Raw genomic sequence first — 14,296 nt, forward strand, 5'->3', positions numbered from 1 at the left:
ATTTTGTGCACTTTACATTTTACGGTTTTTTAAAAAATAAAATAATTAATATAAATATTTTATTGAATCAAAGGAATACTATAGTACTATATATTTAAAAAGTCGTCTTTGTATTTTGTCTAAATTTCTACACTTAGATGACGATATTAATTGCTAAAGCTTGCGTCATCCTTGTATCTACCAAAAGAAAATAGAAGCAATCATTCACCAGTCAGTCAGCTTCTTCTTTTTAGAGATTAAAAAAGAATAGTTTTATTTTACTATATAAATATTTTGGTACCTTTTGTTTATGTATTAATTTTTATTTTTATGTCAAATCAAAATTCCTCGAAGGGAAAATTATGCTGGACAACAAATATTTAGCCTATATTATGTATTATAGTTTCAGTTTAAGAAGATTATAATTCACGGCTATAGTTTTTCCATTTTTAACTATTCACCTGATTTATATAAAATCAGAATTTGTATAATTCAATTCCTGATTGTATAAATTCAGAATTTTGTATATGCTTCACAGCTATAGTTTCCCCATTTCTAATTGTATAAATTCAGAATTTTGTATATGCTTCACGACTATAGTTTCCCCATTTCTAACCATTCGCTTGATGTATATAAAATCAAAATTTGTATAATTCGGTTCCTGATTGTATAAATTCAGAATTTTGTATATGCTTACCCTAATTATTTATATACGATTTATGAAAAAATCATAATAAATTACCTTATTTGTATATCGGCAATCGAAATATACAAACAGAGTTCTGAAATATATAATCGGGCCAAAATATACAAACTGCAGCCGCCATAATTGTTAAATTAGGGTCTTGTGCCTAACTCACACCCCAAAAGCTAGCTCAAGGGGAGGAGAATTGTTCAAGTCTTGTAAGGAGTCCACCCATCTCATTAACCACCATTATGAGACTTTTGTCATTCTTTAACAATAACAACAAAACTATAACTACGAAGCGCAATTATCAAAATTATAGCTTTAAGTCTTATTATGTCTGTCTGTTATTTCTAGAATTTTCTTATTAAAAAATGTGTGCGCTAACAAATTTGAAATTGCTGGCCCACACACAACTGTCGACTAGCGTCTAGTTTTTTTTTAAATATAAAACCTTCAATTAGGAGGGTTTCCTCTAATTGGATCCCTAAAATTAATCGAAGTCGAATTAAAAAAAGTCATATAAAGTCCATGAAGTGCGTGTGATTTAACACCTTGCAGTCGGACCAAATCCACCTAATCTAATATTAAAATATTATTAGTACTACCTCGCAAATATTCTTAGAATTCCAAGATGTAACCTTTTGAATTGCTAGTTGGCAAATATTAAACTAATAATGGATGTGTTAATCAACAGCTTTTTATACCAAAAGAATCACATGATTTTTTTAAACAACTCACGAGGTCAAATTTCAATTTCCCAATCACTTCACTGAAATATTCAAATTCTCAACTATCCATATGTAAAAATCATTCCACAAATTTTCTCAAAATAATAATTTCAAGAAGAAAAAAAAAATGAAATAAAATAAAAACACATAAAAGGCTCCCCCCCCACTAAGAATCTAATACAATTTACTTTGGGCTTTTCTGAGAATTTTTGACAAATCAAGCCATCCATTTTTATGATTAATTTCATTTTATGGTGTTACACCATGAGGTGAACCTCTAGACTCCTGAGGTGTTTGGCCTTCAGAACCTTTAGAGGGATCGTCGGAGGATTGTCTAAGACCATCATCTGTATCACCACGATTCATTTCTTCGATCATCTTAACCACCTCGGTCATGGCAGGTCGTTGGTCTGGCATGGTAGCAACACATGCCATACCTATCTGAAGTAGTTGTACCATCTCTTCTTCCACATTATGGTATCGCATTAGCTCAACATCAAACACCTCCGCGGTCCATTCTTCTCTTACAACACTTTGGACCCATCTAGGCAAATCAATGCCTTCTTCACCTAGTGAAGCTTGGTTTGGAGCTTTCCCCGTTAAGAGCTCCAACATTAACACTCCAAAACTATACACATCGGATTTATATGTGACTTTTCGAGTTTCAAGAACCTCAGGTGCACGATATCCTGCAACACGGTGGTTAACTGGTGCTGAGGTAGAGAAAAGAGGGTTCAATCCGTAATCGGATACACATGCATCTTGGTTATCTTGTTTAAGGAGAACATTCGAAGCCTTGATGTTTCCATGTACAACTTTTCCTGAAATATGGAGGTACGCAATGCCTCTTGCTGCACCTAACACTATTCTCATTCGACTATCCCAGTCAAGTGGCGTACGCCCTGATCCTCTACTACCTACAAGAATTAACCAAAAGTAAACATTTTAATTAGACAACCAAACCAATGACAACCAAAGGTAAGGATAAGGTCTATGTATATTCTACCCTACTCAAAAGTCAAACCTCACTCGTAGGATTATACTGGTTATGTTGTTAACAAACTAATGTCAATGCAAATTAATAAGTTGGATTCAAATTCAAAGCAGTTGAACTACTCAAGACTCAAGAGGACACATTGTATTATTAGCTTTTCTTTTGCACTTTACTTCACCAAAAAAAGAAGAAAATGGGTGACAGCAAGAATCAATGGACAATAGAGTAAAGCAGCACGTTATTTCAACAAAAGAAGAAAAATGGGGGACAGCAAGAAACAATGATGAATAAAGTAAAGCAAAAGAATCAAGATTAGATGAATAATAATCAGACAGTTATAACCACCAAATAGCTTAAAGCCAAAGTAATATAAGCTTTTTAAGTATATAAGTATTGTTTAGGCTTACAGCAATTACTACTAATTAAATCATGATTTGAAAATTGTGGGGTTAGAAAACCAAAGATTAATATTTAATTAATATCACCAAACTCCACAACACTTTGTTATTCCCTCCCCCATTTCCCCTATGTATAATAAATATTTTAAAATATATATAACTACAATAATACAAGTTATTTGTTGATAAATAGACGCAAGCAATGTAGCAAAATAAAAGGTAAATCTTTGAACAAGAAAGAAGCCTTCTTTTCCACTTTTTAAACTCATTTCATCATTTATAAAGGAAGGTATGTTGACGATCATGGTGGTCTGTTGCATTGTAACGTTCGTTTCATAAAAAAAGAAAGTAAAAGTGTATTTCTAACAAGTGTGTCAGTTAAGATAGAGATATTGTTTCCGATATGCTCTCGATTCAAGTAAAGCTTGATAAAAAAAAAAGTCATTGTTCCATTTCTCTCAAAAAAGAATGTTCTGTAGCTTAAGGAATTATAGAAACAAAATGCGCAATTTGCGGTTGAATTGACAATAAATGTACTAACGAAGTAAATTAAGTGGTACCAAACTTCAATAATTGAATGAAACAATAATGCAATGCCAGTTCAGAAGGGCTGTAAAACTATGGCTACAATGTGTACATGATCTGCACGTGTATTAGATTGAAGCCCCATCTATTCTTCCAAAAAAAGAAACAAAATAAAAATTCAATCTTTTTCATACCTATAACCCACCTAACCCCCTTCAAGACTCTTCAAGAATCAGAACAAAGTCACTAAAATCTAGCAAGAATTGAATGCTACTATCTTTATTGCCATTAAAGTTTTAAAACATTGGTGAACTTAAGTGTTGAGAGCAAATTTTAGACACAGAATTGCAGTAACATATAATAGAGCAAATTATACACTAAAACGAACAAGTTTGAGTTACTTTTAACTAAAAATAATAAGAGCAGCGTACCATGGAGAAGAGCTGATAAACTTCCAGCAGGCATATAATCAGATACCAACAATTTCTCATCTTTAGAATAGTAAAATGCTCTCAAAGGTAGCACATTTTCATGTTTCATCTTCCCCATTACTTCCAATTGTTGCTCGAATTCTTTTCTGGGCACAACGACATCTTTAAGCCTTTTAACAACAACTGTAGTACCTTCTTCAAGAACAGCTTTATAGCTTGTTCCAACACTCCCTTTTCCAAGAACCTCAGCAGAAGCTCTTAACAAATCTTCAAGATCAAAACTATACCCACCCCCATCAAAGAACACAAGTTTATTCCTTTCCCCTTCACCTGAACCACCGGTTAAATCGTCTTTAGACGACGATGTCCCTGCCTCAGCCGCTGCCCCTGATACTGCCCCGATAGCTCTTGATGCTACTGGAGGTTTTTGTACCTTTGATGTGTCGTTTTTTCTTCGTTTTAAACAGAAGAAAAGGAGTAACAAGAGTAAGAGAACCCCAATTATTGAACCTATAATTATTCCAGCAATGGCAGCTGTTGAAAGCTTCTTGGATTTATTAATTGACGGAGGGGTTTTTGGTTCTGTTTCAGGGGAAGGAGAAGGAGAAGGAAAAAATGGGGTACATGGGGGTAATGGGCCGCCACATAAATCAATGTTACCAGTAAAAGAGGAAGCTGGGAATGTGGAAAGTGCAGTAGGAATTGACCCATTAAGCTGATTATTCGAAACACTGAAATCCACTAAACCAGGCGGATTAATGCTAGGAAGAGTACCAGTAAAGCTATTGTTCTGCAATAAAAGTCCAGTCAAATGGGTCAGATTATTGATAGAGAAAGGGATAGTACCAGTGAAGTTATTCGACGAAAGATCCAGCCTGTTTAACCGGGTCAGCCCGGGAATACTCTCCGGGAACTCGCCGGAAAACTCATTTTTTTGAAGATAGAGACTACGAAGAAGCTTGAGGTTAGAAAAATCCGAAGGAATTGAACCAGATAGACGATTGGCGTGAAGACTAAGAACTCGAAGTTGACTCAGCCGGCCCAAACTGTTAGAAGGAATTTTTCCGACGAGACCAACAGCAGGAAGTCTCAGTGAATAAACGAAAGAGTTATTCGGGTCACATTCAACTCCGAACCAAGTACAAACAGAAGCAGAAGAATTCCATTGGACCCGATTCGCATGTCGGATCTGAGAGAAAAAAGCAAGGAGAGCTTGCTTATCCTGTGTAGGCTCTGAAAAAACCCGGTAACGACTCAATCCGAGTAAAGCAAAGAATAAAACACAAAAAACAAACCTTAAAAACACCGCCATTTATAAACACCCTTTGTTTTCTTGTTCCGACCCTTTTAAAGAAGAATGCGAATCAAGAATGTGGTTCCCGGCGGGAATTCTTGATTTTCCGGCGAGAAGCCATGAAAGAAGATGAAATTTTAGAGAGAGAAAAAACAGTCACTGTCTTTATGTAAATGCATGACTGTTTAAAGGGGAAGGAAAGAGTGAGTGTGGAATGTGGGGACCAAGGTGTCATAAAAAAAGCCACTAGATTCCTTCAAGGTGAATTTTTTTTTACATATTATTAAAATAATAATCAAACTATATTCTAAGACGATATTTTTTAAACTATTATATTCCTTATCAGTTCAATGTGAGTAGCCTCCAGTTCATATATATTAAAAAAACTTAGTATTAAACTTTAAAGCCATTTGGCAGGAATGTTTTTTCCTTATTAGAAGAAGAATATATAATGAAAATAGTAAGAGAATCTCATGGGAAGCATTCAATCCAAAATATTAATATTTGTTGTATTTAACGTAATCATACTTTCCATGTATGAAAAAGTCTTTAGTTTTAGTTTGCATCGACATAATTTTACTCCTTCCGTCTCATATTACTTGCACAAATACTTTAAGTAAAGTTGACAAATAATAGAGTATAACTTTTTACAAAATGGCTTATGTTGTACCGTGTCTAACAAGGTATAAACCTGGTCCCTATATATGTAATCACTATATCAATTTTTTTTATTTTACTTCACGCTTTTTATTTCATTAAATAAATAAATAAAAAACTTGCCGCCCTTATATATTTGGAAACTCTTTAAAATTGACGTAAAATATACTCTCTTTTTTTGGGCTTCCCATCTGGTGTCTGGATCCTCAACTAAATTTAAAGGGCAAATTACAGAAATCACAAACTTTTAAGATAAAATTACAATTTATTCCTTAAAAGTATATAATTATAGAAATCCCCCAAACGGATACAATAATATAAACGCTGATACAATAATCTGATGCGCGAGATACATTAATCGTTAAATAAGATACATTACATTTTATACATGATACACTAATCTGATGCGCGATACAATAATATAAGCGCTGATACATTAATCTGATGCGCAAGATACACTAATCTGATGCGCGAAAATGAGAGATTTCGGAAATTTGTAAAACTTATAGGAGATAATGGTAATAAGTAAACTAAAAGGTGAGATTTCTGTAATTTTTTCAAATTTAAATCGCACACTGCACACTTATTTGGATGTGGAGCTCCCAACAAGATTTTTTCATACACATGACTCGAACCCGACACCTCTGATTAAGGGTGACGCAGTCCCACCAAAAGAATAATACAACTAAAAAGTGGGTCTCATATTGTCTTCACGTGAATTAGTTGTACTTGTAGTTTGTAACTAGTTGAAAAACCAAAAATAACACACAAAAAAGATTTACAACAAAGATAAATGGACCACTCATTTGATATTTCTAATGGATTTCAATCCACAATTTTTTGGCCCAATAGAAGAAAAGACTTGAAATGAGCCAAAAAAACAAAGACATTAGCTTATAGGCCACATAAACCACAGCTTAAATTTGATACATATATAGTGGAGGAGACCAAGATATACTCAGGCCGTATATACACAAAGTTAACTAAACAGTTATTCTGGATTAGGACTTCTGTTAGTGCTAACTGTAACAAAAAATGCTTACTTAAATCATGAAAATGGATGAAAGTTACGTTGTAGCATCAGTTGTTTTCACTGTTTATGTTATATTTCCAATGGCTAATTTGCAGCAGAATAAGGTAGAATCCATTCTTGAGGTGGATTTTCATGCTGATGTCTCAGCTGCAAAGCCTGCATTATCGAGCATTATTGGTTAGTAGTATGAACTTTTGGATGTACAGATACATACTAAATTATGATTTCAATCAGCAATGTAAATAGCAACGGAATCCAAATGATTAAGCCAAATAGTACGTGGGAGGGAATATGTTCCTTTCAGAAGGCACAGTTAGGTGCAAGCTTGCATCTATAGAATGATAAATAATAAGGTACCACAGTTACCTTCCTGAAGGGTAACAGAGCAGTTCTCCAATAACGCGACCTCGACTCCTTGGAACTGTCGAACAAAAGAAAGACATTCTATATTTATATTTAATGTTGGGAAACAAGAACATAATACTGGTGTTAAATAGCTATCTTGAGAAACAAGCAATTCAATTTATAGAAAGATTCATGTAATGATTAGGTAGTCAGAAATGGTTTGTAAATCAGGCATTGCTACAGGAACTCTGCAACCATGAACTAAATCAGACATTTCACTTCAGGATTTCAGAAAACAAATTGCCCAACAAGGCATCTAGCAGTTCAAGATCCAGCCATATCTTGTGGTGTCCATTATTTTACCGGTCCATTACCAATTGCATATTGAGATTTAGGTTATAATACCAATAAGAATTTGGTAACATGTTGTGGGTTTCACCGATGTAAAAGCTACCCAAAAATTGAGATCACAAATGGATATATTTCTGAAGGAAGATCACAAATAGGATTATAGCACAGAACTTGCATTAAGAAGAAATATGGGAAAAATTATTTTGAGATATAAAATACTTACATATCTAGATTCCCAGAAGAGTGATTATTTAAACTGCTGCAAGGAATGTGGCTTTGACAAGGTGTCTTGCTGGGAATAGATAGAACCAAATTGCTTTGTGGTTGGGTAATCGAAAAAGTCATATGAGAAGCATTTGATGACCTTGATCTCTTTAGAAGTCCTACTGTTCTAGGAAAACAGCTTGTTTTTTTCTCTGACTCTATGGTAAATAAATCCCGGCATCTGCAACTACTTCTCTCTTTCAAACTATCAGATTCTAACTGATGTGTTTGCAGGGAACCATCTGTCAATAATATCTGGGGTGTATCTGATCCAATGCTTAGTGCATTTCCATCACTGTTTCTTATGGTCATAATTTCTCTACCATGACAACATATCTGAGAGTTTTGTGATAAACACTCAGAGGAACATGTTTCAACAACTTTATCCACCATTATGACTCTTTTAGAAGCAGAATCGGAGATTTCCGATGCATTACTTATACGTTCCATCTTGGAATGTGCTCTACCAAGAGAACAATTAAAAAGTCTATAAGAAAGCCTTTTCATTCTAGAATACTTTTTGGGGAACCAGCCGGGTACAAGATTGATTCTGATCTCCACATTGCAACATAATGTTCGTTGAAGTGCATTTGCAATGGGTTTCCACAATTTCTCAGCCTTGGATATGTCTTTCGGGCAGTAGAACTCCAGCTCAGCAATTGCCAAACCTGAACCATGGATTGGAACATATTCATGACAGAAGGAAAAGTTGAACTGTGTAAGGCAACATTCGATAGATTAAGAAGGCATATTGTTTGGCTTGTAACAAGTATTTTGACATCATGAAGTTGGAGAAACAATCAAAGAGGAACAAAAGGTGTCAAGAGCTTGATAATGTTGTTAAAAGGATAAATGAAAACAGAAAAGCAATAGGGATCATTACCCATGGAAAGCACATTTGGTGCCTTAAAGAGTGTATCCAAGTGGGAGTAAATGAGGAGGATAGAAGGATAAACTTGATCTAATTCTTAGGGTTTGTTTGGTTGGGAACAAGTTATCCCAAGATTAATTATCATGGGATAACTTATCCCACCATGTATATGGGCTAACTTATCCCATCACTATGGTATAAATGGTGGGATAAGTTATCCCAAACATGGCCACCAAACAAGACACAAAAATTTTATCCTAGGACTTTTTTTTGTTTATCCCAAGACTATTTATTCTTATCCCTCACACCAAACGACCCCTTAATGATATAAAATTCTAGCTTCATTTCATTACAGGAAATCATCATGGAGTTCCAACTCAAAAGTTGTTCCCTATTTCAACTTCTTTAGATTAAAGGAGCTTTACAAAGCTCAGTATTTGAAGCATCAACATTTACAAAAAATAGGATACCTGTGTGCCTAACGTTATACACCGGATTGAAGAAAAGAATGTAATCATGTAACGGTATTCACAGAGATGGCACAGCTGAAGATATATATGATGCAATAAGCATGTAAAGCAAGGGAACTGCTACCTTGCTTAAGACAAATTGATGACAACCTCCCTCTTCTCAAAAAGTTCGCAACGGAATTGGATCCGCACATTTCAGTAGCTCTACACCATATAGAAGCCAGAGTTTCTTTATCATCCTGCATTCCCCTTTTGCAAGAATCCATACTTTCACAAGCGCAACTTGTACGGTGCTTCAAACTCTCACTTGTTGATGATGTACTACACAGATGACCATCAGGATCTGACACAACATAAACAAAATTCCACTGCAATGAACTTGACGAACATAAAAATTAGCCTTGTCCCAAACAACAAGAAGTATAGGAGAGTGTCACGCAAATCATCCCCACCTTGTTCATATACCGTTCTCAAGCATGAACTTCCATCTTTGGCATCGACTGAAGAACTCACTGAGCTTAATTGTAGAAGCGCAGCAGTCAGCCATGTTGTTTGATTTTTCGACATCCTCAATTGTTTTTCAGTCTCAGAGAGTACTTTAAGTGCATGACTAAGTTGCTGTTTCTCAGCTTCAGCTATGATATACAGTAATAAAATGCAATCTTTTAGATATAACAGTCTTCCAAGACAACGAAAAAGTGAAGCACCACCATAGAGATTTAGAACACAATCTTAAAATAATTCTCGGAGCAAAAAAGTCGAGTTGAATAGTTTGATTTTTTTGTTTCATACCTATCAGGCATAATTAGTTCTAGACTTCTCATTAAAGAACATCATCACATAATGTGTAGATGAGTAAGAGCAAAGAATTATCAGATAATAGGGAATAATAAAGATGAATCAAACAGCAAAACAAAGATTAGAATTCTGAATTATAATGAAAAAGGATAGAATTAAGCAGATATTTTTTATGCTCTCACTTATTCAATAACTTTATCTGCTAAATTCCCTAAAGTAGTATTAAGGTGGCACGCGGTACACCAAAAAGGATTTTAGTCCAGAAGTACATACTCTGGTCACTATTATAATTTGCAGAATGGGATAGAATGTATGCTTGAACACTCGAAAATATTCCTCACCAACAGTCTATATGACCACACTATTTGCCAGATGATTTTGGACGGAAACACTAATTTAACACTGAATGAATATGGCACTTGCAAGATAAATGTCCATTTTCATCACAGAATTTGTAAACTGAAATAGGTACTAAAACCTAATCTCAATCGAACTAATCAAGCCACAAGCAACCTTAAAGATGATTTGGAGCTAGTACACCCCATCAGTGGCCCCTGAGCCCAGCCGATACAACTGGAGTAATCAGTCATCATCCAAGAAAGAAACTTGATTTGAGACGTGCAGAATATGCTTAGCAACATATAAAAGGACAAATAACAATAGAACCTTATACTTACAAATGTGTCCGCTGAATAGCCGGTCTTTGACTTCACAAGCACTTCTCTGACATTTTCCAGTGAGAATGTCCATTATTAGATTTGCCAGCTGTGACACCAATTGCATGGGATCTATTCTCGATCTCATCAGCTCTCTGGCTCTTTTAACTGTATTTGAAGTGTCAGATGACAATGCCAGATGCAGCAACTCCAGCAATTCATCATCAGAGACGGCACCAATCTGCAGGGAAGATGAATAAACAACATTACTTCTTGTTACTTTTATAAAACGAGGATATAGAAAAGGAAACACAGGGAAGTCACAAATGAACACTTACTAGCTCATAGACTAATGGCATTGTTATTCTTTTACCAAGCAAACTTAGCTGCTCAAGCATTATCTCTCCATCTCGAAGTGAACCATTTGATTTACAAGCAATGAAATCCAAAGCATCTTGATTAAAATCAATTCCTTCATCCTCACAAATTTCATGTAATCTGTTTGAAATATCGACTTCTTTTATTTTGGAAAAATGATATTTCTGGGACCGTGACACTGCACTACGAGGCAGCTTATCAAGGTCAGGGGTGATCATTATGAAGATCACATGCCGAGACAATTCTTCCAAGTGATTTAAAATGCTTGTCCATGTTTCCTCTCGCAATAAGTGGCACTCATCAACTATAAAAATCTTAAATTTGGATGAAACTGGAGGTGTCACTGCATTCTTGACAAGTAATCTAACTCTCTCCATTTTATTGATTTTCAAGGAATCTACTTCTTTAACATCCCTGCTTCTTCCTGAAAAATAGAGAACACAATCCCTGCAGAGGCCACATGGTTTCTCAGCATCAGGAGAAAGACAATTTAATGCAGCTGCAAATATTCTTGATGCGCATGTTTTCCCCGTACCACGAGGACCATGAAACAGGTAGAATGGATTTATCCGCCCACTAGAGATAGCATTCAACAGAGACCTTGATACCACATTCTGTCCAACCATTTCACTGAATGATTTTGGCCTGCACTTTTGACTGAGATTTCTAGGACTTACTGAATGTGAAGCAAATCCATTGTTATCTCGTGTCAAACTTCGTCTCTGTAGGGCTAAGAGTGTCTCACCTATTCCTGCAGACAAAAGTGGTCGCTCTTCCATATGTGTAAGAGGACTTGATCCCCTAAACTTGGGGGTGCCTAACCAGCAGGAGCTAATTCCACATCCACCATTATCAGATTCCACATTGTCAACATCTTCATTACCATACAGTGAAATGACATGGTTTGAGCTTTCGATTGGAGCATCACTTACAGAAAAGTACGGACTACCTGCACGACTCAAGATATCACCAGCTGCAGTTCTAGATGATCTATTATGTTTTTTATGTTTGCAATTCTTTTTTGTTGCATAATAAACATCTTTTGCCGGCACTGCACCTTCATTTGATTCTTTACTGGAACCATTGCCCTCCTCCCAGGCGTTGGAAGGTGTCATACCAGTCATTGCCATTCCTTGATCCCTGTAAAAATTACCTAATCTTTTACTTGATAATTTATTTCCTCTTTCTATCTCATTTGGTTGGCGTATGTTAGACATTTTGACATTCCCATTCCAACGTTCCATTCTAGTTGAACCCAACTGCGATTTGCCATTCCCCTTATTGCAGTTAAGTTCCTGATCCCCTGCATATTCCTCCCGGTTAGCATTCAAAACAAAGCTATTTCCCCCCAGGGCACTGCTATCCTCATTGTAGCCTACTTCTTGCCTATTCTCAAATCCTAAAGTAATAGCATTACTTGAATGTGTTTCCCAATTCAACTTATCAACCATTGCAGAAAACTTGCTAATCGAATTCGTAGTTGGATCCCTAAGTGACTTCACTCTTCGTAGTGCAACCAGCGTTTTCGATAGGGGAACATCAACTGAATGCCGTCTCCCATCCATCACTCAAAAATTATCAATACAACTGAAGATTTTCAAATAGCCCAGAAAACAATGCTGTAGTTTTTACCTAGAATTCAACAAGAACAAAAAAAAGTAAAAATAAAACTTCAGTCTTTTCTAATTGCTTCACAATGAACTAAAGAATCAAACTTTCCCGTAAGCAATAGTGTAAAGTCCTAAAAGGGTATTCAAAATTGATGAAAACCGCATCTTTCAAACATCTTCACACAACTAAAAAGGGGAAAAGATGCATTCCAATACCCAAAAAAAAATAAAAAATCGTATGATCTCAACCCCAGCAACTACATTCACAAAATGTAGTACCCTTCAACTATAACAAAGAGCTCAAACAAAAAAAACTCAAAACCCCATTTCCCATTTTCACCTAAAAACACTAAAACAACACAAAAAAAATAGAAGAAAACATACCTTTGTATATACAGAAAAATGAAGCAACAGTCAACATGAGCACATTCCCATACATATACATCGAAATACTCATATACCCTTTGAAAAGTATAACCCTCTATCGCTCAGCCCAAAACAATACTACTTTTTAATACTACACACGAATCTTTCAGTTCAAATTAAATTAGTAAACAAATACTTTTTCCACATTAGAAAAAACTCAAAAAACGACAAAATTTGAAAGAAAACAGACACATGAAAACACAGAAAACCTGTGGATTGAAGAAGAAGCAAAAAAAATAACAAAATGCACATCGAAGTTCACGAGTTTTGACTCATCGAAAAACAACTTACTATAACTACTTGTTGTTGTAGGCTAGATAAGGAGGTGAGTGGCAAAGTAGTAAATGTAGTTAATGTATAGGGGTGAAGATGATAAAACACGCCATCACATTGAATAGAGGAGAGGAAAGAGTGTACAGTGGCATGTCAAATAATTTTTCAGAAATTCTACTGTTACTTGCAGTGCAGTGTGTGTTTTGAGTTTTTGCAGAGAAAGAAGGTGCGGAAAGGGTACTTTGGGTATTTTAGTTTCTGACGGTTTCAGTTAGTTTGGGGCTTGATGGCTGAAAGCTGTTGCTAGTATTACTGTAGATGCTGCGTGGGGCAACTTTTTTTGGTTTTACTCATGTCCCCAACTCTTCTGTTCAATTTTATTTGTCTACTTTAAATTTTAAAAATATTAATTAAAAAGGTCATTGTAGTATTTAAATTTTATTTATGAATTGTAAATTATAATTTATGGGAAATTAATTATTTGTATCATTATTAATAGTTGTAATTATTGTTTTTAAAGATTACAAACAACTTAATTAATTAAGATAATTACTCCTTCGGGGTGATTTTAGTTGTCATATTATGTTTTCGAGAGTTTATTTGACTAACTTTTAAAGCTAAACTACATTATATTAATTTTAAATTAAAAAATAAAATATTTTAAAATTATGCAAAAAGTAGTATAAATTATAATTTTTCCATATTAATATGATAAATAAATACATTTTAAAATTTTGACAAAACCTACATTATTTGATTCTTGAAAAGAAAATTGTGACAAGTCAACAATAATGAAAGGGAATATATATCTTAATACATGTATAAGAGTAAAGATAGTTTTAAAAAAATCTCCTAACAAATACTTCTTTCGTCTACTTTTATTTGTTATGTTGCTTTTCGGAAGACAATTCGATTAATTTTTAAATTTGAATTATATTACATTAATTTGATATTTTAAACAAAAAAATTAGATATTAAAAAACTATACGATATGTACTATAAATTGCAACTTTTTGCATATCAATATGATAAAAAAAAATACATTGTAAAATGTCAGTCAAAATTTTTTAGTTTGACTTTAAATTAGAAAACTATAACAATTAAAAGTGAACGAAAATAGTATTTTA

At 34.5% G+C, this 14,296-nt stretch overlaps 2 protein-coding genes across 4 annotated transcripts; both read right to left on the minus strand.

Annotated features, from left to right (window-relative positions):
- Window positions 1-1,435: 1,435 nt before the first annotated feature.
- Window positions 1,436-5,222, minus strand: LOC125823980 (probable inactive receptor kinase At2g26730). The gene is made up of 2 exons (XM_049503330.1): window positions 3,744-5,222; window positions 1,436-2,312 (listed from the first exon to the last, which is right to left on the minus strand). Exons 1-2 carry the CDS (start codon window positions 5,053-5,055, stop codon window positions 1,645-1,647), a joined length of 1,980 nt encoding a protein of 659 aa, XP_049359287.1. The 5' UTR covers window positions 5,056-5,222; the 3' UTR covers window positions 1,436-1,644.
- A 1,256-nt stretch (window positions 5,223-6,478) lies between these two features.
- LOC125823973 (protein STICHEL-like 2) lies at window positions 6,479-13,176 on the minus strand. Of its 3 annotated transcripts, none has more exons than XM_049503322.1 (8): window positions 13,087-13,176; window positions 10,821-12,492; window positions 10,504-10,723; window positions 9,481-9,663; window positions 9,153-9,371; window positions 7,647-8,355; window positions 7,094-7,148; window positions 6,479-6,883 (listed from the first exon to the last, which is right to left on the minus strand). In XM_049503322.1, the coding sequence occupies exons 2-8, from the start codon at window positions 12,423-12,425 to the stop codon at window positions 6,812-6,814; spliced, it is 3,063 nt and encodes a 1,020-aa protein (XP_049359279.1). In that variant the 5' UTR covers window positions 12,426-12,492; window positions 13,087-13,176; the 3' UTR covers window positions 6,479-6,811. The 3 variants fall into 3 exon arrangements, with proteins under 3 accessions (XP_049359279.1, XP_049359281.1, XP_049359280.1); XM_049503324.1 differs by having other exon boundaries at window positions 13,106-13,133; XM_049503323.1 differs by lacking the exon at window positions 13,087-13,176 and adding an exon at window positions 12,855-12,979.
- Between the last annotated feature and the right edge of the window lie 1,120 nt (window positions 13,177-14,296).

This window comes from Solanum verrucosum, unplaced genomic scaffold (assembly GCF_900185275.1).
Source record: "Solanum verrucosum unplaced genomic scaffold, falcon-dt-bn FXZP01000088.1, whole genome shotgun sequence".
In the NCBI taxonomy this organism is placed as follows: domain Eukaryota; kingdom Viridiplantae; phylum Streptophyta; class Magnoliopsida; order Solanales; family Solanaceae; genus Solanum; species Solanum verrucosum.